Source organism: Saccopteryx leptura, chromosome 13 (genome assembly GCF_036850995.1).
Source record: "Saccopteryx leptura isolate mSacLep1 chromosome 13, mSacLep1_pri_phased_curated, whole genome shotgun sequence".
NCBI lineage: Eukaryota > Metazoa > Chordata > Mammalia > Chiroptera > Emballonuridae > Saccopteryx > Saccopteryx leptura.
This window is the reverse complement of record NC_089515.1, coordinates 3,040,815-3,067,280: the sequence shown is the minus strand read 5'-3', so window position 1 is coordinate 3,067,280 and position 26,466 is coordinate 3,040,815. Positions and strand designations below refer to the sequence as shown.

The 26,466-nt window shown below is 55.8% G+C and overlaps 1 protein-coding gene across 1 annotated transcript in view; it reads left to right on the top strand.

Annotated features, from left to right (window-relative positions):
* MGMT (O-6-methylguanine-DNA methyltransferase) overlaps nt 1–20,550 on the top strand; it is a 221,362-nt gene extending 200,812 nt beyond the window's left edge. The window contains exons 4-5 of the mRNA XM_066354983.1: nt 14,417–14,556; nt 20,212–20,550. Of these exons, the coding sequence (XP_066211080.1) occupies nt 14,417–14,556; nt 20,212–20,424 (353 nt within the window). The 3' untranslated portion in view covers nt 20,425–20,550. The remainder of the gene's footprint in view (nt 1–14,416; nt 14,557–20,211) is intronic.
* The last annotated feature ends 5,916 nt before the right edge of the window (nt 20,551–26,466 follow it).

The window sequence follows — 26,466 nt, the reverse complement described above, 5'->3', positions numbered from 1 at the left end:
CCAGAATCCATGTCCACACCGCGCCCAGGGTGCCGGCCTCGCGCCTGGCCGTACCTGTGGGCAGATGGCTGGGCCCTGGGCCGGCCAGAGCCTCCGTGGCCATAGCCATGGGTTGAACGACGAAGGCGAATGCCCAGCATAGAGGGTCTACTTCATCAGGTCATGGTCCCCACCTGCTTCTGGGGTGGCTCGTGGGGTTTGGCTCGTCCGCGCATCCAATCGGCCTGGGAGATTGCTGTGTCCATGCACCATCTTTCCCGGAGAGGGTTGTGGTTAAGCACGTGTGGCAGGCCTTCCGGAATGTGCTTCCCCAGGCCTGGGAAGCCTGTGCCATGGCCACAGTGCAGACCCATCGCCAGGGGGGACATCAACACAGGTCGTTTCACACCCCGAGACACTCAGGGGGCAGAGCCCAGGTGACACCTGGTTTCATTCTATTTCTAAGCAGCAGAGAGAGGATTTTAGGACAGTCTTCCATGGAGAACAGCCCAGGTCATGGGCCCAGGAGGGCCGTGTTGGGGTCACCCTGTCCTCACGACGGTCTCCTTGGAGGCTGTGCAGTTGTAGCTGCTGAAGCTCCTCCCTTTCACCGAAACGGTACCTCGGTCCCCACCATTGCCACGTCCCACATTCAAATGGACCTCGTGCACACGCTGTCGGTGAGGCGAGGCTGGTTTGCTGTGCAGACCTGCACCGTCCCGAGCTGTGCTCGGGCCGTGAGCTCCATACCCTCACGTGGTGATGGTCAGTCAGCAGCTCACACTTGCCGAGCGCTTTATACACGACAGCAACTGTCAAGTGCTTGTGCAGGTTGTATTTTCACATAAGCCTCTTTTCAGGTGCAGGAAACTGAGCTGTAGAAGGGTGAGGAGCTTAATCAGCTAGGAAGGGTAGCAGTGAGACTTGACCTCACGTCCACATGACCGCCCACATGAGCTCTTAACCACGCCCTTCACACGCAGGGTCAGCGGGGACCGTCTCCGGCCGGGCCGTGACTGCGCCGCGCACAGCAGGGGGCCAGGCCACAGGCTCCCACCTCAGGACGCCAGCTGGTTTCGGAGTCGGCTGTGCTTTCCGAAAGGTACACGCCACGCCTCCAGGGGCTGGCACCCCTGCCTCCCCAGGGAGCCTCCCCACAGTGTCACGCTCCACCCGGTTCACATTTGACTTGGGGCTCCTTCCAGCACCAGAAGGCGGTCACCACACAGAGACGGTACAACAAGCCGTGGTGGCACTTGTCACGGCACCTTCCGGAGGAGCCTGCGTCTCTGCGAACGTGCGTCTGGTATCGCGGATTCTAAGCATAGCATGGTCACTTTGTCCTTTTGCTGCTGACAGTGAAGACTCTCCTTGGGAGAAGAGTCGGAATTAGGTTGCTACGTTTGAGTGGGAAGGTAGGAGAGTTCAGAGGGTCCGTGGACTTGTGGGGGGATGATGAGGTTCTCTCTGTGACTGTGGGTTTGGTCTCTGTGTTAAAGTGTGCTCTCCGAGCTGTGGGACCATTGCTGCTCACCCTGAGCACTTGGGGTACAGGAAACGGCTGTGAGGTTACTGCTGCTCACCCTGAGCACTTGGGGTACAGGAAACGGCTGTGAGGTTACTGCTGCTCACCCTGAGAATTTGGGGTGCAGGAAACAACTGAGGTCCCTGCAGCTCACCCTGAGAACTTGGGGGTATGGGAAATGGCTAAAGGTGGCACTGGGGTTTGTTATGTCATGCTGTCCATCACGCTGCTCAGTAGGTGAAGTCACAGGTGAGGTTGTGACTTCTGTTCCGTCCAGGGTCCCCTGCCAAATGATGAGATAGCACGCTGCTGTCCAGAAAAGAGATGCGTGATGACCGGCATCCAAGTTGGCCCCACGGTCCACTCCTCTGGTGGTCACACTCTCGTTCCCGCCCCGCGAACCAGGGCTAGCCTGAGTGACCCACAGGATGTGGCAGAAGCGACGGCTGCTCTTCCAAGGCCGGGTCACAGAGCGCATGGTGCCCCCTGCCCTCGGAGGTCCTGCCACGTCGTAAGCACACTCACGCAGGCTTTCTGAGAAACCCCCCGGCCGGGGGAGCTGGGGCCCCCAGGCTGCGGTAGGCACTGCACAGAGATGGGTGAGAAAAAGGCTAAAGATGAACTTTACCAGAAAGTGACTTGTCCAGTGTGGGGGCAGCATCACAGGAGGCCTGCGGGGAGTCCTGGAAAGCCATCCCAGTCAGCCAGGTCAGCGGGGTCTGTGGCAAAGATGGAAGGGGACTGAGGGGGGTGGACCCCTGCGGGCACTGGAGCCCTCCCGGGTGAGTGCAGGGCGTTGCTCTGTGCGTGAGAGTGTTTCCTTGGCCACCTGTGGAAGAAGACAACTTGGTGATGTCACCCCTGCTGTGACCTCTGCACTGTCTCTTGGCAGCACCACGTGAGACCCACAGCTCCATGGCCTGCCTCCCGGAGCCTCTGCCACGCTCTTCGGCCCCTGGTACCCTGCGCCAGCCCCCTGCACTTCCAGCAGCACCCCCTGCCTGGAGCTGGTCACCTGCTCCCCTGGAGGCCTCAGCCCAGTGCTCTGTCCTCAGGGGAGCCGCACTGGCCTGGTCTCTGCCACGACCCCTCCCTGCCTACACTTCCCCTCCTGGCCCTGCCACGCCCACTTGTGATGGCTTGGTGCTCACGGTCCTGCCACACCCCCGTCTGGCACCCACCACAGAAGTCGCCACAGAGTAGCTCCTGACTGAACAGTTACTGAGTAAATGAGTGATAAGCCAATTAAGTAATCGATAACTCTGGACATGCCTACCCTGGGTCTTTTCTCTGTCACATTGCGTTAGCCTAATCGGGACATGCCTGTTGACATAGATCAGTGTGCCCTTTCTCAGAGGGACTTAGAAATACCCATCTTGCACCTGACCGGTGGTGGTGCAGTGAATCGAGCATTGACCTGGGATGCTGAGGTCCCGGGTTTGAAAGCCCAAGGTCACCGGCTTCAGCAAGGGCTCATCCGGCTTGAGTGCGGGGTCGCCAGCTTGAATGTGGGATCATAGACATGACCCTTGGGTTGCTAGCTTGAGCAAGGGGTCACTGGTTCAGCTGGCTGGAATCCCCCCGCCCCGATCAAGGCACCTATGAAAAAGCAAGCAGTGTACAACTAAAGTGCTGAAACTAGGAGTTGATGCCTCTCATCTCTCTCTCTCTTCCTCTCTCTCTCTCTCTCTCTCTCTCTCTCTCTCTCTCACACACACACACACACACACACACACACAAAACAAAACAAAACAAAACAAAACTATCTTGCATCACAGTGGCCCTGTTCCCGAGCAGCCAACCCTGTACAGCTGCCCTCCGCTGTGGAGAGCTAAGGGACCCGGGGGCGTGCTGTCTGAGGGGGTTGCCCGTGGCGGCCCCGTCTGGGCCTCAGCCCTGGCCCCTGGCTGCTGGTCAGGCCCCCCCGCCCACCACTTCCCTTCCTGCTCAGCGGGGGTTTGGGACTTTCCGGGCCAGGCCCCCCTCAGGTCCGCGTCCCCCTGCCAAGGGCACACCTGCTACCTATCCTGCAGGGGGCCCCCTCTCCCACACCTGCACAGCCTCGTCCTCATCTGCATAGGGGAGAAGCCAAGTCAGCTGCTCCACCGGAGCTGGGTTCCATCACTCCAAACCCAGTCCCAACTCCTTTTGAATTCTTCAGCTGCCCTGCGGCAAAGGCTCACTGTTGATACTGAGATTAATCCCCGAAGAGCCCTCATCTCTCTGCAGAGAAATTAAAGCGTGCCAGGCTCCCTTCCGCCCGTCCCTCTGACAGCTCTGTCAGGAGTGATGTGCCTTCTCCCTGGCATAATCCCCGTCCTCCGCTGAAGAATAATTCATTAAGAAATTAAGGGCTTGGCTCCTTTCTGTCAGGTTGGTCTTCAAAAGTTCGCTGGAATTACTGAGCGGACCTCGGGGCTGGGTCAGACAGGCTCGTGAAGCCACACGGAGTTGGGGGGGGGGCCTCCGGTCCGTCAGACCCACCCGCCCCCGTCAGATTTGTCAGTATGACTGGAAACTTCCTCAAACGTGGCAGAGGAAGCGTCCACGCGCCGGGCCCAGGACCGCGGGTGTTGCCCAGGGATGGGAAGAAGCTGCTTTTCAGACTCAGGGGGCCGAGAAACGTCTGCCAATCCCACTGCAGGGCTCCTGCTCCTAGCAGGAGGCTTCCGGAAGATTCTGATGAGAGGCCCGGGCACACTCCAGACCGGGTCGGAAGGGGCGGTGCCTGTAGCTAGGGTTTGCTGGCACTTGAGCACAAGTCTGAAGACCACTGGGGTACTTAGCGTGAAATGGACCTGAAGTCAGCAAAACAGCCCCTTCTCTGCCCTGTGATTGAAGCCACCCAGGCAAGGCCGACAACCTTGATAACATTGTGTCGGTTTAAACCCGATCTTCTTCTTTTGTGGTGGTGTGTTCACAAGGTCGTGCCCACAGGGATCAGGGCTGCTTCAGGTCAGCTGGCCAGAGTCCCAGGTCTGTCTCAGAGCTGGAGGTACCTGTAAGGGGGCAGGGAATGCAGGAGGTCCATGGGGGGGGGGGGTAGCAAAGGGACCTCAAAATAGGACCCCTAACTCAATTCTGACCTCCGTCTGTGTCCCTCACCCTGTAGGGTGACACCCCCACTCCCGTTCCGCCCCTCCGGTCCCTCACCCTGTAGGGTGACACCCCCACTCCCTTTCCGCCTCTCCCACCTGGCGTTCTGTGCTGTCTGTGCGTCTCCTCCTCCGTGTTCAGACCCATTAACACCTGTTCAAAAGTCAGTTACTCAGCTTGGAGCCAAATGACAATTATTTGAATGGTAACGAGTGTTAATGTATAATTATTCACATTCATACCAGGACATTCACAGTTTAATCATTTCTCTGTAGGCTTCCTTAAGTTCGAGCTTAAAGTCTTAGGCATAATTCTTTTGTTAAATAAGTTTCCCACGCTGATTATCAGGAGGGTGAGTAGGAGAGGCCAGGTGTGGCTTCCAGGAGGCTGTACCTCACCTCACCCCACCCGAGAGCCTGGCAGGCGGGGGTGTCTGCTCCCGCACGCACGTGGAGGACACAGCCCTTCCTTCCCAGGGGCCAGTGTCCAGTCCGTCTGCAAGGCGAGTCTTCGAGATGAGCCCTGAGTCGGTACCCGTGTGCCCACACCAGGCACAGCCCCTGACGGCATTTCCGTTCCTGAGCACGGACCCGCTCGGCCCGGCCCAGCTTGGAAATCCCCTTGCCCCCCCTCATTGTCCTCTTCAGCAGTGGTCCCCAACCCCCGGGCCGTGGACCGGTACTGGTCTGTGGGCCATTTGGTACCGGTCCGCAGAGAAAGAATAAATAACTTACATTATTTCCGTTTTATTTATATTTAAGTCTGAACGATGTTTTATTTTTAAAGAATGACCAGATTCCCTCTGTTACATCCATCTAAGACTCACTCTTGATGCTTGTCTCGGTCACGTGATACATTTATCCGTCCCACCCTAAAGGCCGGTCCGTGAAAATATTTTCTGACATTAAACCGGTCCGTGGCCCAAAAAAGGGTGGGGACCACTGCCCTTCAGGATGGCTGAGGACCCTGAAGAGCTCTGCGTTACCAGGGCCATACCATCTGCATGTGCCATGTTGGAACCGAAACCTGACAGTCTTTCACCTGGATTTTAGAGTACTCTAGGTTCTCGAACCCTTGTATCAAAACAACTCTTTTCCAAGACCAAAAACACATGAGGACAGTGTGGTGGGTGGCCACCCTCAAGTCTGCCCGGTCCTCTGGTCAAGCACCCACACACGGGTCTGCTCACGTGACCCTCGCGCCCTGCACCCCATTCCTGCAGGGGAGACAGAGGGTGGCGTGACCAAGTGTCTGTCATGAGCGTGCGGGGTGATGCCGTGGGGGGGGCTCCTGCCCGAGGAAGCATGCCCCCCCACGGCCACTGCAGCGCTGCGCCTGGGGCTCTCACCTGCAAGGGGACCGTGACGTCAGCGAGTCATGGGGCACCTGAGGGGTGCGTGAGGTAGGGCCCACTGCGCGGTGTCTGGTGCACGGTAAATGCTCAGTAAATGTCAACACGCATCGTGGCCATCACTAATTTTTAAGCAAATTGCCCCAAATTCCTGCTATTCCTTCAAAATAGCAGGCATTTCATGCGTGTGGCCCCAGCATCACTCAGACACTTGGGAGGGGTTCTCCTGGGGAAGTTTGAGGCTGTGTCACCTGCACTGAGAACCTTGTCAGGGGCCTTCGAATACTTTCCCTGCCGGCCTGGTTTCTCACCCGAGAATGGATATGCCTTCTGGAAAACGACCCCAAGTTCAGCCTGCTCGGTGCTGGTCATGAGGCCTGCATACGCGGTCTGAACCATAACCACCCATCTGTGCTAGGAGGCTTATCACGGCCCAGGGGACAGTGCCCTTAGCAACAGCCCTGGGCAGGGAGCAGGCAGTGTCCAAAGAGCCAGGCAGGCAGGAGCTCCCGCAGCTCAGCCAGGAGCCCCCTGACGGACCCCAGAGGCCGCCCCTCTGCCAACCCAGCAGCGAGTGTGTGTGCGCTGCGAGCCCGTGATCAGTGGAAATAAGCCCACTGAAGAGGACCCCTCCGAACCCTGCCTTCAGGAGCGCCTGCCGGGAGCTCGGTCAGCGCTCCACTGTGTGCGTGTTCTTAGCTCATTGGTTTACCTATCAAAGGGCATCTCGGTTGCTTCCAGGTTTCGGCAACAGGCGGGTAAAGCTGCTGTAAGTGCTCACACGCACGTTTTCACGTGGACGTGCGTTTTCAGACCAGTTGAGGAAATACCCGGGTGTGCAGCTGCTGGTGATACGGTGTCTGTTCAGCTTTGGAAGAAACTGCCCGGCACTCTTCCAGCGTGGCTGCACCGTTTCTGCCTCTCAGCCGCAGTGCAGGCGCAGTCCTCGCCAACGCTTGGTACTGGCAGGTTGGGACTTTAGCCATCATAGCAGCTGTGTGATCATACTGCATTGCTTTCACTTGTTCTGTCCGTGTGCTCTTTTGTTAGCTGTGTATCTTCTGTGGAGAGGTGTCCGTCCCTTCAGGTTTTCTGGCCATTTTGTAATCAGCTTGTTTTATTGCTGAGTGTTAAGTGTGCTTTAGAGATGAGTTCTTGATCACACATGTTTCACAAATATTGTCCTTTAGTCTGTGACTTTTCTTTTTAGTGTCTTAATAGCATCTTTCACAGAGTAGAAAATTTTAAATTTAATAAATTCCCACTTATCCATCCCTTTTTTTTTATTATTTCGTGAGTCCTGCTGTATCTAAAATGCTTCCCTGAACCCAAGGTCAGCTCGACTTTTCTCGTGTTACCTGTAGAGCTCTGCCTTAAAAGGTTTAGATCTACACTGCTCACAAAATGTTAGGGGATCAGGAAACGGTCAGACACCCCAGTACTTTCAGCCTGTCGTCTAGAGCATTTTCACCAATGAAGTAAAAGTTGGTTTTGCATCTTATTTGCATAATTGAACAACTTTCTTTGACTTGTTTGCTTTTCTGATTTTCTTGTTTAATAAGAAAAAATCAAATGCTGCTATTTTTATCACTTCCTATTTATTTTGAAATATCCCCTAATTTTTGTGAGCAGTATAGGATGCATTTTGACTCCGTTTTTGTAAAAGATGCATGATCTGGTCTGACCAGGTGGTGGCGCAGTGGATAGAGCATCGGACTGAGATGCAGAGGACCCAGGTTCGAGACCCAGGTCGCCAGCTTGAGCGTGGGCTCATCTGGTTTGAGCAAAGCTCACCAGCTTGGACCCAAGGTCGCTGGCTCAAGCAAGGGGTCACTCAGTCTGCTGTAGCCCCCCCCCGTCAAGGCACATATAAGAAAGCAATTAGTGAACAACTAAGGAGCCGCAACGAAGAATTGATGCTTCTCATCTCTCTCCCTTCCTGTCTGTCCCTCTCTGTGTCTCTCTATGTCTCTGTCACACACACACACACCAGATGCATGGTCTGCATCCAGGTCTAAGTCCCTTTTTTTTTTTTTTTTTTGCGTGTAGCTGCCCAGTTGTTCCAGCACCACTTGTGGAAACGACCACCCTTTTCCCATTGACGTGCATTGCTCCTGTGTCTGTGCAGGTCTGTCCCCGGCTTTATTGAGCCGTGAGTCTGCACACACACGGTCTGACTGCTGTCTCTGTCTGTGCAGCTTCACTTCTCAAATGTTGGAGAGCCTTGCATTCCTGGGACAAAGCCCACTGAACTTTTGGTGTCTTATTCTTTTTATATAGAATTGGGTTGAATTTGCTAATACTTTGTTGAGAATCTTTTGCATCTGTGCCCACGGGAGATATTAATCTATGCTCTTCTGGTTTCTGTCTTTTCCTGATTTTGATATTGGAGTAATTAGAGTCTCATAAACTGCTTTGGGAAGGATACCGCCTTCTGCTTTCAGGAAAAGGTGATGCTAAGTTGATGCATTTGTTTAAATGTTTGATAAATTTTACTGGTGAAATTTACCTGCCCCTCGTGTATGCCAGATTTTAAATGATCGGTTTATGTCCTTTGGTAGTTAACAGAACTATCGCATTATCTGTTTCATGTTGAATGAGTTTGGGTAGTTTGTAGCTTTTGATTAATTGGTCTATTTCAGTTATGTTGTTGAATTTTATGTGCAGTTATTTGTAGGAATCCTTCATTATCCATTTAATGTCTGTGAGGTCAGTACTGACATCCCCTCTTTCGTTGCTGCTGTTGATCATCTGTGTTTTTTTTTTTCTTTTCTTTATCAGCCTTGCTAGAGATTTATCAATTTTATTGATCTTTTCAAATAACCCAATTTTAGTTTCATGTATTTCACTCTTACCGTTTTCCTGGTTTCAATTTCATTGATCGCTGTCTTTACCTTTATTTACTTCCTTCTTCTTGATTTGATTTTACTTTGCTTTTTTAAAATTATTTCTTAAGTTGGAAGCTCAAATTATTAATGTGAGATCCTTTTTTTCTCAGATATGCATTTCATAAAATAAGTTTCCCTCTAAATATTGTGTTAGTCGTGTCTCATAAATGGTGAGATGCCGTATTCTCATTCTCATTCGGCTCAATACATAGTTTTATTTCCCTTAAGATTTCCTCTGTGACCCATGGAATATTTAGAAGCAGCTTATTTACTGTCTACATGTTTAGAAATGTTTCTGTCATCTTTTCTAAACTAATATCTAGTCTAATTTCATTATGATCAGACAATATAACTTGTCTGATTTCTTATTTCAAATGTATCAGGTTTGTTTTATGACCCCGAATATAGTAGGTCTTGGTCAGTGTTCCATGTGCATTGTAAAGAGTATATATTCTGCTGTTATTGGGTAGAGTGTTCTACAAATGTCAGTTCAAACCAGGTGGCTGATAGCGTTTTTCATTTCTTCATCCTTGATTTTTTCTGCCAACTATTTCAAATACTGAAATAGAAATGTTGAAGTCTTCAGGTACAATTGTGCCTTTGTATAGTTTTCAGATTCTGTCAGTTTTTACCTTATCTATTTGAAACTCTGTTGTTAAATTCAGAAGAATTCACGGTTGGTATGTTATCTCTGTGGGCTGTCCCCTTCATCACTGTAACATTTACTTTTCACTCTGGAAATCTTCTTTGCTCTTAACTTTATCTGATATTTACTTTCTAAGAATAATGTTTATATGGTATATCTTTTTCCATACTTTTACTTTTAACCTACCTATATCTATTATTTGAAGTAAAAAAAATAAAAAATTTTTTTAGACACACCACATACTTGAGTTATTTTTTAAATTCATTCTGTCTTTTTTCCTTGGTGTAATTAGACCATTTACATTTAATGTAATTACTAATATAATTGGGTTTAGATGTAAACATTATAATAACACTTCATTATATTTACCACCTTATGTATTACATGTTATTACATAGTATTTTATTTGTTTTCTGCCTTTTCCCCCATTTTTCATTTCTCTTCCTCCTTCCTCTCACTCATTTGGGCTATTTTAACATGTTTCGAGTACTTTATTTCAGTTGATCCGTTTGCTTTTGGCTCGAGTTCTCTCTCCTTGTGTGGCATCTCCAGTGCTGCTCTAGGGGTCGCACACTGAACTCTCACAGTCTCACCGGAGTCACCGGGACGTGGACTGTGGCCACCTCTCCCCGGTGCAGCCCCTGCAGCCCCCCCTCCGTGTGCCAGGGAGGCATGCCTGGCATCTGCCCGCCCCGTGGTCTTCTCTGAGGAGGCCGGGAGCCTGCTCTCAGCTCTCGGTTCTCAGACGCACCACAGAGGCTGCTGCGGAGACGCCGACCCCGTCTGCTGTTGTGCCTTCGAGCCGGCTGTTCCGGCTTCGCTCTGGCCTCGTGTCCCTCCTCGCGGGAGCCGTCCTAGCCCGGTCCGCTGGAAGTGCCTTCTCCTCGGATCTGTCTGAAACTGTCGTCATTTTAACTTCCTCCTTGAAGGGTGTCTTCCAGCTGGACGTGGACTTCTGAGCTGCCGGTGTTTCTTGCAGCCCTTTGAAGTCGCAGCCTGGCATCCTGCTGGCCTCGGGGGCTGCTGAGGAGGACGCAGGGTCCCTGAGGCCGCGGCGCCCCTGCAGGCGATGCGACACTTTCCCCGGGTTGTGTCAGGTTCTTTCCCGTCTGTGTGGATTCCAGCAGCTTGGTCACGCTAGAGCGGAGACCGGCTCTCTCTGGCTGAGTGTCCTGCTGGCCCTGGGCAGGCTTCTTACAGCTGCCGTGTAGACCTTTGGCCAGTTTGGGACTTTTTTTTTCCCTACACCCCCCTTTTCCTCTTCTCCTGGAACTTGTAAGTCATTTAAACCTCAGACCTTTCAGCTTTGTTCCGTATGTCCCCAGGCTCTTCTCTAGTGTTTTTGTTCGTTTGTTTTTTAGCATTTTCTTCTACGTCCTTCAGATTGAATAATTCCTGGTGATTGTCTTCGGTGCCACTGACTCTTCCCTCCAGCATCTCCGTTCTGCTCGTGAGCCCATGTGTTCCCGTTGTCAAACTGTGTCTGCTGTGCTTTTCAGAACTGGCTTTTCCATCTGATTCTTCTTTGTAACTGACATCCCGTGACGGGCTATCTCCTCTTCTGTCTAAGGTACGGTCCCTTTCACAGGATGTTTAGTCCAGGTTCCTTAAAGCTGTCAGTTGTCACTGGTCCCATCACCATGCCATCCACGTTGTTACCGTATAGCTTCACTTGTCTGTTGTACCTCAGAATGCTGTGGGAAAGATGTCGGGTGAGTCCACCTCCTGTGTCGTCTCAGCCTCGCCCTTTCTCAGCCCTCTTTTCCAAGGTGAGTCGAGGCTTCCTGTCTGCCAAGGCCCCTGGTGTGTGTGTGTGTCCCATATCAGAGCCGGGGTCAGCCCCAGTGTGCCAATGCAGGCTGCCCGGCATCCCCTCCTACATGTGACACGGTAGAAGACTCACATAAATGACACAGGACAGCATCTCTCCATGGCCAGTGTTGGGGAGCAGCATCCTCACCTCCTGACTGATGTACCGTTCAGATAGAGAATTGAGAAAACTGTGTCTGGGGGTTAGGTCGTCACAGTCGGTGTGTTTTAAGTAGGTGCCCAAACCAAAATCCAGGACTCCGTGTCCTTAAGAGAAGGCTGCTCGGGGAAGCAGGTCAGCCTCCAGCAGAGCCCACCTGACCCCACAGCACAAACTGACAGGAAGAAGCTGGACCCCGGAACAGGCCAGAGGAAGGAGGAGGAGGAGAGGGTGAAGGAGAGGAGCTGCCAGAAACTGACCCACAGTGTCCACTCCACACGCGCCTGGGCTCATGGCCAACTCTCCATGCAGAACACAACAGGAGAGAAAAGAATAGTATTTAATAGTGCGCCTTTGGGCCACCCGAAATGGTGGTCCGGCCACTGAGGATTTCTGTGGTCACCTCGACCTCAAGAAAATATTTCTATGGGTTCATTTTTATGAGCAGGTTTCACCCCATTCTAGAAGGGTATTTACAACTGACCGTGTTGGCCCCTCCTCGAGAAGGGGTTCGGCTTGCACATCCGGTTTTGCCCAGGCTGGGGTGGACGGCACCGACTCTGACGGATGCTTAGGTAGTGCGCGTGCGCCCTGCGGGGGGGTGTCGGGGTTCGAGATGCTTTTAGGCAGGCATCCCCAAACTTTTTACACAGGGGGTCAGTTCACTGTCCCTCAGACCATTGGAGGGCCGGACTATAAAAAAAACTATGAACAAATCCCTTTGCATACTGCACATATCTTATTTTAAAGTAAAAAAACAAAACGGGAACAAATAAAATATTTAAAATAAAGAACAAGTAAATTTAAATCAACAAACTGACCAGTATTTCAATGGGAACTATGCTCCTCTCACTGACCACCAAGGAAAGAAGTGCGGCGGGGGCTGGATAAATGGCCTCAGGGGGCCACATGCGGCCCACAGGCCGTAGTTTGGGGACCCCTGCTTTTAGGGAACGGTGTATTTCATTGCTAAACATTGCCTGCTCTGAGTTCTTTTTCCTCATACACTGCCCGGTGTGTACAGGGTGAGTGAGACACGGTCACCCTTGAAAAACGGACAGTGAGGCTGAATGTGGTTGATAAACCCTGTGCTCATATGTGGGTGTGTCACTGTTTTACCATGTGGTACGTCTACACGCGGAAGGAAAGCCGCTCTGTAACGGGGCGGCAATCCGACCGGGCTACCCTGGGCAGGTGCCGGGCTCTGGGAGACTCTGTAGGCACCCCCACCGCTCCTGTGTTCCTGCAGGTGAGCACGTCCCTGCTGTTCTCTGGGGAGCTGGTGGCTGCACCCCCCCCCCCCCGGGTCAGAACGCAGACACGAGCCAGCGACCCTGTGCTCTCGGGCGGCAGGGTGGCCTCTCCTGCGCACGAGCTGCTTTGGCTGCATCTTTTCCAAGGGAGCTGCCCCCGGAATCTTATTCCCCCAAGTTACCACCAAGAGGCCTCCCTTTCTCTTTTCTTCCATTTTTTTTTGTTTGTTTATTTCAGTTAGCGTCACAACAGCTACAGTAATAATGACTTAACATTTCGGCTTCAAAACGCTTTTGAAGAAATCACGGTAAACAGAGTCTGTTTGCCTAAGGAAGCCCTCCCTGCCATCGGCCCTCCGTACAACTGCCTGTGCTAATGAACCCAAAGCCGTTAATGTGGTTTCTTCAGTTAAATTGATTCATGAATTTTGAAGAGAACATTATCTAATGAATTTTCTTTGAATAGAAAGCAATTAAAAGGACAAATCAGTCTGATTAACCCCAAAGTCACCCTCCTGCCACAAATGGTGTACAGTTTGAAATTATATCATAAAAACTGGGGCGCATTCGCTATCTTTGCCCTCGTCTAATCCGTGTAAATTAATGAACAACAAAGTTAATTTCTTTGATGACCTTTTTCTCATATCACCTGGATTATGCTGATGTTTAATTTGCTTAATGTTATAACAAAGACTAAACAGAATTCTTCCCAGTGAAGTGATTGTCATTCCCTCCAGTTAAGAGTGATTTTATTATTTAGCACGCACGTAAGGGTGTGTTCTTCATTTAAGAACCAAATTGCACTTTGCCGGCTTGGCACAAAGCGTGTAATGAGTGCCCAAACGGGCACAGTCCGGACACCGCTCCAGCCCGCGGAATCCTCCCTTGGTTGCCGCCATGGTGACCTCCTGCCACCAGGGGGCTCATTGCCTCACCGGGGGATGTAGGTCCGGGTCCAGTGCCCCCCTGAGCTGGGTGTCCCCTTTGGAAAGGCAACAGGTATCGATTCAGACTGGCCCAGGCTCTCCACAGACTCCATACCTGGGAATGGCTCGAATGCCCGGGCGGAGGGAGAGAACATTCTGATAAGCTCACCTGTTCACTCAGCAGCTGAGCAGGCGAGCGTGTGATGAGTCAGTGAACACAATGAACACGTGAATAAAGAAGAAAGTTACTTTGTTTTTCAGCCCAGCTCATTACAGATGCCGGCAGCCAAGGTCCCTGCTGGCCCCCGGGTGCCGTAGCCAGACAGTGGGAGGCTGTCCGGGCGGCCTGTGGACAGCTAGCACAGCCTCACAGCCTGGCTCGGGGCTGCTCTCTCCTCCTGGGTCTCAGCTGCGGCTGGACGAGTACAGGCAGGGCAGATGGTCTCAGGGCTCTCTGGGCTTAGGAACTGGACCCCGTGCTGACCGTGTCGAGATGCCCGTGAACTGGGAGGGCCTCAGGCAGGAACAGAGAGGATGGGAAGAAGTCGCAAACTTGGGGTGTGTGGTCCGCGCTCCCTGGACGGGGCCAGCCTGCCCTGTGTCCTCCCTCACGAGTGTCCCGCATGCCAGGTGACATGGTGATAGCAGTATGTGTGGAGGCCGTTTTAATTGAGTGCAACACATCTGTGTCGATGCATTTCTGCTTGGGGACAGGCAGCACTTTCTATCGGAGCAGCTGGGGCCGGTTGTCCAGATGACATCATTCTGTGTTCTTCCTTCCAGACTCGTTCACCAGACAGGTGTTATGGAAGCTGCTGAAGGCTGTGAAATTCGGAGAAGTGGTTTCTTACCAGCAATTAGCAGCCCTGACAGGCAGCCCCAAAGCTGCACGGGCAGTGGGCGGAGCAATGAGAAGCAACCCGGTAAGTCCTGGTCAGCGGGGGTGGGGCTGGCGGGTGGGCCCAGGGAACCAGCAGGGGCCGTGCCACCTGATGTCCGCGTGTGTCCAGGGCAACCTGCTGTGGCAGGTGGGCCCGGGGAACCAGCAGGGGCCGTGCCACCTGATGTCTGCGTGTGTCCAGGGCAGCCTGCTGTGGTGGGTGGGCCCGGGGAACCAGCAGGGGCCGTGCCACCTGATGTCCGCGTGTGTCCAGGGCAACCTGCTGTGGCAGGTGGGCCCGGGGAACCAGCAGGGGCCGTGCCACCTGATGTCTGCGTGTGTCCAGGGCAGCCTGCTGTGGCAGGTGGGCCCGGGGAACCAGCAGGGGCCGTGCCACCTGATGTCTGCGTGTGTCCAGGGCAGCCTGCTGTGGCGGGTGGACAGGGATCGTTTGTTGGGGAGGCCTCGGAAGAGGCATGGCCGGTGTCTGTGATTTGGGCCCCCACCCCTGTTTTGGAGAAGGTGGTAAAGAAGCATTCCCCTCCCCACCCCGCAAGCCCCCCCTCAGTGTGTTAGAACCACGGGATCCCCTTGTCACGGGACAAACCCCGGAGGGGTGGCGAGCAGGTATTCACTTATTCATTCAACAGCCGGGCACCCTGGGTGCCCAGGGGAAGCCAGGCCCTCTCCCAGGTGCCGAGTTACAGCAGGTGAAAGCCCCCCCCCCCCCAGCTCCTGCTCCAGCAGGGTCAGTGCTGGGCCCATCCCCACAGCGCTGCCCTTTGTTACGAGGCCCAGCCCCCTGGACTGGGTCACCGGGGAACGACTATACTCTGTCACGTGACCTGGGAGAGTCAGCGGATTCGGACGTGTCTTCCCGGACATGGTTCTATCCCCAGGTGCCCTCACTTCCTGTCCCTCATCCCTCCTGTGTGTCTGAAATCATGTCTTGCTGACAGCAAGGCTCACAGACCATGTGAAGCCGTCTCCTCCAGAGGACGGGGCTACAGTGGGGTCACACCTGGGGTTCCTGTTGGGTCACACCCGGGCGGGAGGCTGTCCAGACTCAAGAAGGAAGTCGGCACGCGTGATGGGCGAGGCCGCAATGTGGGTGGGTGCGTGCAGGCAGGAGGGGCCTCCCGTCTGCACAGCAGCTCAGCCCGCCAGGAGCCCAGCCCAACCTAGCCCAGCCCAGCCGCATGAGGCCCCTGGAACTCTCCTTCGCCTCTCCAGTGCCCGTGAGGACACACTGTCACATTGGTGACTGCGTTTCCCGGCAGCTGTGGCATAGTCTCTAATGTGACAGGAGAGGGCCGTCCGACCAGGAGGAGCAGGTACCCCGTTGAATCATGGGATGGGAACTTGCTAAGTCAGACCCACGTTTCAAAGCCTTGTGTGGCTTTGCTGTGTATTTTCAGCATCGTTTTCTCCTGGCTCACAGGACACGCGGGCGCTTTGCATACCACAGCCAGCTGATCCCGCCGCTGGGCGCGCGGCAGCCTCAGGGCAGAGTCTGGCATCTCCGGGAGGCGGTGGTTACGTAGCCTTCTGCACAAAATCTCCTTGTTGTTCTGGAAGCAGCAGCCCTGCCGGTTTGCAGGGGGCTGGCCTGTCTTAGCGTGCCCCTCGTCCAACGACGTTCTCCGCCCTGTGAGGGGGCACAGCTGCGGGGCGCAGCATGTGACACGGACGGGGCATCGCCCCCACCTCCCTCGCACCTGTGTCCCGAGTTCTCGGTGGTGGGTCTGGGTGGCACGTTCTTGGCGCCCACTGTGTCTCCCTGCCACGTGCCAGCCTCATCGTTAGCTCATACACCACCACACGCAGGCCGCGGTGTTACTGAGCACAAGGCGTGATTCTGAATCAGGTTTCTGAAGGTGGTTTGCTGTATTTGCAGGAAAAAGCTACCATCTGTCTTCCATTCGGAAGGCCCATCTCCTCCCAGGCTGTGACTCAGCCTGACGTCACTCTCGATAAAGTGGCCAGCCAGGCTGCCTGCCAGTGACAGGTGTGCCTGCTTCCTGGGTCACCGTCGTGGTGCTGGGTGTCATGTGCTCCTGCAAAATGTGTGGAGCTGACAGCACTTCAGCGTGTCAGGAGCACGGCAGCCCTCAAAGCGTTCCCTAAAGTCACGGACATCTGCTTAGAGCAGTCTGGGGAGCCTTGGACCCAAGGGAGAAGGGGCGCTGGTCCAGGACGGGGCCACACCCAGGACGGGGCCACACCCAGCCTGGACTGCGTCCCTTTCTTGGTGCTGACAACGGGCTCAGCCGCAGAACCACACGTTATGGGTTTCTTCTGCACAGAGAGCGCACCGGGGAGACCTGCTCACGGAGAGCACCGCCGTGCGGGCTGAGGAGAGCGGGTGCACGCAGGGGCGCCGTGCGGGCTGAGGAGAGCGGGTGTGCGCGCAGGGGCGCCGTGCAGGCTGAGGAGAGCGGGTGTGCGCGCAGGGGCGCCGTGCGGGCTGAGGAGAGCGGGTGTGCGCGCGCAGGGGCGCCGTGCGGGCTGAGGAGAGCGGGTGCGCGCAGGGGCGCCGTGCGGGCTGAGGAGAGCGGGTGCGCGCAGGGGCGCCGTGCGGGCTGAGGAGAGCGGGTGCGCGCAGGGGCGCCGTGCGGGCGGAGGAGAGCGGGTGCGCGCAGGGGCGCCGTGCGGGCTGAGGAGAGCGGGTGCGCGCAGGGGCGCCGTGCGGGCTGAGGAGAGCGGGTGCGCGCAGGGGCGCCGTGCGGGCTGAGGAGAGCGGGTGTGCGCGCGCAGGGGCGCCGTGCGGGCTGAGGAGAGCGGGTGTGCGCGCGCAGGGGCGCCGTGCGGGCTGAGGAGAGCGGGTGCGCGCAGGGGCGGGTGGAGATGGACGTGGGGTGTCGGCACACACCCGCAGCACGCGCCTCCCTCGGGCGGCTTGCGGCAAACACACAGCCAGCATCCTTTCCCTTCACGTGCCAGCAGAAGGCAAGGTTTTGCTGGGCGGGAGTTCGATCCCGTCCCACACACTTGATCTTGGCCGAGTTTTCCTCGAGGGGCTCTCCGGCTTGGGCACGACAGTTTGGCAGCTTTCCGGAAGGCTTTCTCCCCTGCCCAGCACGGAGGACGGTCTGTTTTCTGGTACGACTGGAGGGAAGACGCTTCCTGCCCTTCCCCCACCAAGCACACCGCCTGCTCATCCTCAGACAGAATTTGCTTAATGCAGTTCAAGGCAATCAATACGGTGCTCCGCGCGTTTCCCACCTTTTTCTAAACAAAACGCATTCCGGAGGAGTGAGTTTATTCACAGGTTGCCACGGGCGTTAATGACCCCGAGCCGTGGTCTGCCAGTCACCCAGATGGTTGTTGATAGAGATTTAGCATCATGTTCTAAGTGTCAGGGCTGTCAGTGGGCCTGAACCATTTGACCAGAAGAAGAAAACGCACGGGGAGCTATTGATTACAGCTTCTCGGTGTCACTGTTCCCCAGGATTTAGGTATTGATGAGGCTGCGAGTGAAAACAAGCTCTCTCCCCTGTGAGCTGCTGCCCACAAGAACAAAGGCGGAGCTGGAGAAGAGATTCAGCCAGCCCGGAATCAGAGGGATTCCCTATCGATTGAAAGGCCCCTTCGTGTTATTCTTGTTGGAGACAAATCTATGGGTTTGGAAGTTTTATAGCATTTGAGAAAAGGGTCCGTGTAAGCGATGGATCCACGTATCGGATGAATTAGATTTCACTGCGTGGAGGGGGTCCGGTGCCGCTTTGATATGATGAGCGGCTCGCTTATTGATAAAAATTACGTTTTCTTCGGCACAGCTGTTGAAGGGGAGGGCGGGAGGGAGGGAGGGAGGGAGGGTGGCCATGGAGGGTCTGGCTCCTTTGAAATGTCCTTAGGGCCCCAATAAGTTTTAGCCGGTCTCATTATTGTAAGAGTGTGAAAACTGCCACCCAAACGAATGGGGACAGAAGTGGTAGCCCCATGTCCAGCGGGGAAGGAGTGGTCCCTGTGGCCACGAGCGAGCGCACCATGAAGCCCAGTCCTAGCTTCATTATAATTAATTGTCATTCCCAGCCAGCCGTCCCATTATCTGCACGACAGAGAAGGAGAACCGGCCCGTGTTACGCGCTTTTATCTTTTCACAGTTTGTCGCGAGGGAGGGAGGGGAGGAAAGCAAAGGTTACTCGTGAAATCTGTGCAGTAGGGTACTTGAACCAATGCCTAAGTGTCTGCAAAACCAAATTGAATGAAATGCCTACCTTCTTTATCAGTCAAAAACTTCAATTGTATATTAGCTAATCCTGTCCTCAAGGCACTTAGTATTGTGACTATTGTGTTTGATTAAAAAAAAAAAAAAAAAAAAAACGAAAAACCCAACCCGAGTCAAGATTGCAGGCTTCACATCTCCCATTCCCTCCGAGAGCGCAGACCCTGTGCCGTGGCCAGGACCTGGCGCGTCACACTGCAACGAACTGGAAGTTGGCGGGCCCAGATGGCACACGGGACCGGGGCAACCCAAACTTCTAGTGGGAATTAGGACGAGTGTTCGCCGTGGAGGGAGTCAGATTCCCACCTCCCAAGCTGCATTATGTGCTCGAGCTGGCCGACGCCCCCGTGCCCAGCGTCAGCCGTCCCCTGGGGCCACCGTGGAGTGGTGAGGGGTGCCAAGGCTGGACTCCGGCTCTGCTGGGCGGGAACCCTTCTCTGCCTCTAAACAACTGTGTGGACTCAGGCAAGGGACTTGCTGCAGCCGGAGGGTGACTGCCTGGCCTGGGGCTTGTGGGAGGACGTGGTGTCAGGACGTGCCCCTCGAGCACAGGCGCTCTCCCCAAGGGTGTTGTGCAGCTCTGCAGCCGGGATCGGGACCAGGACTCACGCCACCCGCTCAGGGGCAAGGGCAGCTCGGAGCCCAAAGGGCAGGCGCTGCAGGCAGAGCGTTTGTGCAGCCAGCTGAGATGGACAAGAGCCCAGTGGGTGGCACCTGGCTCCGTTCTCAGTAGAGGGGCTGCAGTGATGGCAGAGGCAGGGGCGGCCCCCCGGTACCGTGAGGGGATGCCAGGTGCGTGTGCTCAGCCACGTCCTCTCGGTGCTCAGCTGCCCGTGGCTGGCCACAGTGTCCGGTTCTCTGACTTTGGAGGTGGAACGTGGGGGTCAGGATGCAGACCACCTCTCTGCTGAGCTGCAGCTGCGTGGCGGTGGGCGGGACCTGAACCTGGGGGGCCCCCCGTGCTTGCTCACTGAGGGGCACTGGGGCAGGCAGCCCCACATGAGTGCATAGAGAGGGGTGCGAGGCAAGGCTAGGGGGCAGTCATGGGGCAGCAGGAGAGGCCAGGGCTCTGTGTGCACCCCCCGGATATGGAGTCTGCTGTTACTTCTCAGAAAAAGATTTGAGAACTCTGCACACCACCCCACATGTTGGAATGTAATTTTAAATTTTGTAAGTGCGCTTTATAAATCTCTTACCAAATCAAATTAAGTTTCTCCTCCCAAGTCTTGGTGCACAAGTATTGGCTGGAGAATGCCGCACATTCGCCTTGGGGACTGTGTCCCCCTCCATCCCCCATCCCGACACCTGCGGGTTCCCAGAGGCCCGAGTGGGTGGTGCTGAGACAGAGGCCGCCTGTGGATGAGCCCGCGTGGTGGGTCCCGGGTCACTGTGCTCGGGCCCAGCTCTTGAACTCCAAAACCTCCCTGGCCCGGAGCCCAGAGTAATGGCAGCCACCTCACTGTCTTCCAGGTCCCCATCCTCATTCCCTGCCACCGAGTGATCTGCAGCAGCGGAGCCCTGGGCAACTACTCTTTCGGGGGACAGGCCGTGAAGAAATGGCTTCTGGCCCATGAAGGCAGCCTGGCGGAGACACCAGCCCATGCAGGGGGCTCCCCTCCAGCCAGGATCTGGCGTGGGACCCCTGGGAACACCAGTCGCTCCCAGCCCGCTGGCCACAACTGAGGATTGTGGTAGGAATCGATGTGAACGACACGTAAATGTAGCAGCACGTCAGAGGCATGTGTGTGTGAGTGTGTGGAGGCACCACCTCATTAAAAGCTGCCGTGTCCTGGGGCACGCGTGTCCACCCTCCCGCTGTCGTTCTTGTCTTTCACTGTGGAGTGGGTGCGGGAGACGGCCATCATGTGTGTGGTGTGTCCCCCACCTTCACTGTGTCATCCTAGTTTGTGCGTCTGTTAAGACCGGGTGCTGGGGGACCCTGGGAATGGGAGGGCCACCGTCCTGGAAGCAAAGCATCAGTGTCCACGGAACTGGCTTCTGCCCGGAGCCGGTTGTGGCCACCAGGGCCACAGCCACCAGCACCTGCACCCACACAGCACATCCCAGGCTGTGGCGGCTGACCAGCAGTGTGTCCACCACCTCTCCCGGCCGTGGGCGCTGTGGGGCAGCGGTTCACACTCACACCCCAGTGAGGAAGGGGGCGCTGCAAGACGGTGCTCAGGGAAGGCTGCTCGCTGTGTTTGCTGACTGACCGGAAGCCAGGGCAGGGTGCGTCCACTTGCACCCGCACTGACCAAGTCAGGGGACCCAGTTGTCAAAGCAGTTTGGAAACGTTGGCCGCTCTGTGGCCATGGCCGTGGCTGAGGGGTCACCTTACAGGGGGATGGCATGTCACCCCAGGCCCTCCCGTTCCTGGCCTTGGCACACCCTAGACGGCGCCCCGAGGCCGGGCCCAGAAGTCAAAGGTCATACGCGGAGATGGGTCAGCTCCTGTCACCAGGCCCTCAGGCACTGTCTCCAGCGTCTGTGCACCACAGTCTGATCCTTAGGATCGTGTTGTCATCTTGGCGTGTAACTAATCACGTCTCAGCAGAGGGAAGCGTGTCGCCATGTGTATGGGTGGCTAGCTTACAGTGTGTGATGTGTGGGGAGTCGGCTGCACTCCACGGCACGCTAGAAGGCTGTGTTGTTGTCAGGGTCCCTGTGACAGCGTAAACTCCAGCAGAGAAGCTTCGTGATTCGTCTGCCACCAGAAACCGAGGTGACAATACAGCCCTGGAACGCCTGCGGCCAGGACGTGGGTTTTTTTTTTACCTCACGTCAGCTTACCCACGCAAGGACAGGTAGCTGATGGAAACCGCATTCCGGCTTTCCTCACTGGTTTGTTGTATTCTTTTCCTCCATCGGCCAGATTAACTCTGGGGTTTTCTTCCCTCAGAAGTAGAGCGACAGGAGCCTCAGCCCGTGACCTTGTGTGTGCGGCCCTTCTGAGGACTCTGGTTCTGAGGCGTGCCGAGTCTTCCCGCCGCGGGCTGCGCAGACAGCTGGCCGGGGGTGCAGTCCTGAGCCCGGCTCCAGTGCCCGCGCGTCCCGCCCCACGTGAGCTCCGAGCACCGGCGATGTGCTCTGTCGCTGTCATCTCACTGTGAGAGCCCAAAGCCTGTTTCCGTTTCCGGCATGTCGGGGAGACGAGTGGGAGCCTGGGGTGTACTTGGCTGTGGCGGCCGTGCAGGCGGTTGTGTTCCACGTTCTCCGTCACCAGCAGTCACTGGGAGCCGTGACACCAGCCTTCCCCTCACCCTGCCGCGGGGGGGGGGGGGGGGTCCCAGAGTCCCAGAGGCAGCAGCCTCACTTGTTGGCCGGGCTGTGGGTTCTGTCTGAGTGCCTTCCAACAGAGGGCACCATAGCAGTGCGCTGGGGCAGCCGGAGACCCCGGCTCACTGCTGGAGCACGGACCAGAAGTGGCCAGCAGGGTGGGACTCTCAGGTGGGCTCCGTGCCAGCCCACAGCACATGTGTGCCTTCTGGGCTGCTGGTGGGTGAGCAGGCTCTGTGACAGACCCTGAGGGGGCTCCCAGTCCCACACTGCCTGTGGGCTCTGGAACACAAGGGAGCCCCCCTCGGATCCCCAGGTGGGCTCCCAGGAAGGGTCCTGCCTGAGCAGCTGCACACATGGGCTCAGCCACGTGCAGCCAGAGCCCCACACATCAGAGCCATCTAAGCTGACCCAGTGGCTCTGTGGGGCCTGGCACCATCTACAGGGGCTGGCGTGGCCGTGGACCGCTCCAAGGACAAGCTCTGCAGAGGCCGACATGATAGCCCGTGCGGTCTTCGAGAGCCACCATTGCTCAGAGTTGTAGCACAGTTTAGAAAACGTGGAAAGGAAAGGCACAGAGAAATACAGGAATGCTTTCTGAATAAAAAGAATGTCGAGGCCCTGGCCGGTTGGCTCAGCAGTAGAGCGTCAGCCTAGCGTGCGGAGGACCCGGGTTCGATTCCCGGCCAGGGCACAAAGGAGAAGTGCCCATTTGCTTCTCCACCCCTCTGCCGCGCCTTCCTCTCTGTCTCTCTCTTCCCCTCCCGCAGCCAAGGCTCCATTGGAGCAAAGATGGCCCGGGCGCTGGGCATGGCTCTGTGGCCTCTGCCTCAGGCGCTACAGTGGCTCTGGTCGCAACATGGAGACGCCCAGGATGGGCAGAGCATCGCCCCCTGGTGGGCAGAGCGTCGCCCCATGGTGGGAGTGCCGGGTGGATCCCGGTCGGGCGCATGCGGGAGTCTGTCGGACTGTCTCTCCCTGTTTCCAGCTTCAGAGAAATGCAAAAAAAAAAAAAAAAAAAAAAAAAAAGAATGTCGAGCCTGACCAGGCGGTGGCATAGTGGGTAGAGCATCAGACTGGGATGCCAAGGACACAGGTTCGAGACCCCGAGGTCGCCAGCTTGAGCGCGGGCTCATCTGGTTTGAGCAAAGCTCACCAGCTTGCACCCAAGGTCACTGGCTCGAGCAAGGGGTCACTCGGCCTGCTGAAGGACCACAGTCAAGGCACATATAAGAAAGCAATCAATGAACAACTAAGGTGTCGCAACGAAAATCTAATGATTGATGCTTCTCATCTCTCTCCATTCCTGTCTGTCCCTATCTATCCTCTCTCTGACTCTCTCTGTCCCTGTAAAAAAAAAGAAAGAGAATGTTGACACAAGGAGGCTGCATTCTTTGGCCTGTGCCCTGGGTCTCCACCCTGTGTGTGGCTCTCTGAACGCTGACACAGGGACCCGTGGGCGGGTGGCACCTGGCTGCACCCAGAAGCTCAGCTAGCACGCGCCACTCTCCCCCGTTCCCAGAGACCAGGTGATGAAAGATTCAGAAAGAATATTTGTGTTTGCGGAACCACACGTACAATGAAGTAGGTGCCCCCTGGCCACGCAGAGGCTGAGCTTTGTGCAAGGTGGTGGCATTCTTCTCTGGGTCCCTCTTCCCAACCAGGAGCAAAGCCATCATGTAAGTCCTTCCCCTTCTCCACGCCCTGCAGCCACGCCCCGTGATGTGGCCGGCACAGGCCTGACTCCTCAGCACCCAAATAAGAAAAGCTGCGATTGTTCTGAGGTGGGCTGTCCTCGGGCTGAGGCAGCCCCGGGATCCTGGAGGGTGGCTGCGGAAAGGACCGTAGAGCTCGGCAGAGTCACGACATAGGAAGCAGGCAGGGTGGGTTTTCGAGGAAGTGAGCGGCCTGACTCGTGTGTAACTGAACCGGGGTTTCTCACTCGCGTCTGCTCCTCGGCCCGCAGACGTCCCCCCTGACCAGCCGTCGTGCACGTGCTCCTGGCTGGGGCGTGTCCTCACTGTCTCTGCTGCAGGCTCTTCGCTGCATCTTCTTCCAGGGTCCCCACTCGGCAGGGCTGGCTGTCCAGGCTCTCCTTGTCGAGTGGCCTGGAGTCTCCAGCACGGGCATGTCTATGCTGAAGCCGTCTTGTGCGCTCTTATCCCATCTCTATCCGTTCCTCTGGAGCCTGCTTACTTCAAAGTGGCGGCCTGAGCATGGAAGCCTGTCCGGGAGGAGCTGCTGCCCCACCGGGGCGTGTGTGCCGGGAGCCCTGGGGCTGCGTCCCCTCTGCGGACCCCGGTGCCTTCCCGCAGGGACTCCCTCACAGACGTCGCCTCCCCTTTCCTCAGCACCCACAGGCCCCGCCTCAGCTGTCGGCGTGCCTGCTGCTGTGGCCACGGGCGGCGGTGCCAGCTCGAACCTCGGCACCGATGGAACAGCAGAGGTGTCATGGCTAAATCGATGTGAAATTGTTCCTTCCCCTCTGAGCTTGCCAGAGATCTTAGTGCTGTTATGGTTCCAAGCTTTGTGATGAGTAATGGGCTTCATGTGGGACGCACGGAAGAACAATTGTTTTATGTTGCTCGAGAACGTTCCCCGTAGGCCCGTCAGAAGAGTGAGCCCGTTCCCACGGTGTCCGAGCACCGGGTGCCCCTGGGCCGCGGTGTGGCTGGTGTGCGTCCGCACTGCCGTCCTGGCCGTGGGGTTGCGGGGAGGAGATGGTTTGGCCTCCCTTGACCTGTACAGAGTTCTTTACCTTTTCTGTTCATGGATATTTGATTGCAAGTTTGTGTTTAGGAAGCTGAAGTCCACATCAGTTTTATCAGTTTGAGAGACGTTGAGATTTAAACAGAACTCTGCCAAGCAGCCCGTCTGTCTGTCTGTCTGTCTGTCTGTGTCTGAGGTATGGGGGTGGCAGCTGAAAGCCAGGCCCAGAGCTGGAGAAACTGCAGGGATTGACGTGTCTCTCAGTGACAGCACAGCCGCCAGAGTCCTTGGACCCCGTGGCTCCAGCTGCCGACAGATGGAGAGCGTCTGGCCTGCATCACCCCGGCAGCTCCGGCAGGAACGGGCTGGGCGGGGTGGACGGCCCAAGACGTGGGCAGTGAGGGGCACGGGGGGCCGAGCCCAGCCTGCCGGCGCCTTGACTGATGAAAGGTCGTCATTAGCAAGCCTTTCAAGTTCCTCGTTAGTGGCTCCTTCATTGAGAAGTTCCACATGGACAGTAGTTAAGCCTGACCCTGAGGACGTGGCACCCCTGGCAGTGATGGGTGCCTCCTGAGACCCTCCTCTGACGCCACGACTGCGGGCTGCGTCCTGCGTGCCTGCTGGGTCTTGGTGACGGTGCTGTTTGTGGACACAGGAGCTGGGACTCGCAGGTGGCAGGTGTCACCGTGGTCTGAGGATGCAGGACGGACGAAGCTGCAAGTGTTCGTTGTCATGAACTCAGACACGTGGAAGTGGGACGAGGGCTGCTGCCAGAGCTGGAGTGGCCGCCGGCTTGGTGCTGGCCCCGCGGCCTGTGCAGACCTCTGCACAGCTTTCTGTGTGCGAGGTTCTTGATGAGGCAGCTGACTGTGCTGTGCGTGCCGGGGCGGAAACTGGCGGCCTCCTCTCTCTCCCTTCCTTTCTCAGTGGCCAAGCCATCCACACACAGCATTGTGCACATGCACCACTGCACACACACACTACGCATGTGCATACACATATGTGCACCACAGTGCACACCACAGTGCACACACGCACCATTGTGCACATGCACCACTGCACACACACACTATGCATGTGCATACACATATGTGCACCACAGTGCACACCACAGTGCACACACGCACCATTGTGTACACATATACAGCACACACACCATGGCACACACGTGCACCATGGCACACACACATGCGCATACTGTGCATACACAGCACGGCACACATTTGCACCATGGCACACATACACTGTTCTACACACCACGGCACACACACACTGCACACACTGTGTACACATGTGTACCACAGCACACACACTGCACATACCACGGCATACACTGTATGCATACTGTGCACATACACCATGCACACACATGCACCATGGCACACGTACACTGTGCACATACACACCGCAGCACACACACACGGTGCACACACATGCACCACAGCACACACTGCGCACACCATGGTGCACACACCACAGTTCGTATACTGTACACACACGTGCACCACAGCACACATACCACAGCACGTGCACACCATGGTGCACACCCTGGAGGATTTTTTAAAACCTTTAAGTTTCTGGCACTTTTGTTTGGTTCCCAAACACAGGAGACACGTTTGCTTCCAGATTGGTTTGTTGACTTAAATTAAGAAAAACCCAGCTGGAGAAAATATCAGTGTCTAAACATTAAGCAACATGTGCTATTATGCAGAAAGTATATTGCTTTTGCGTGTTTTGATT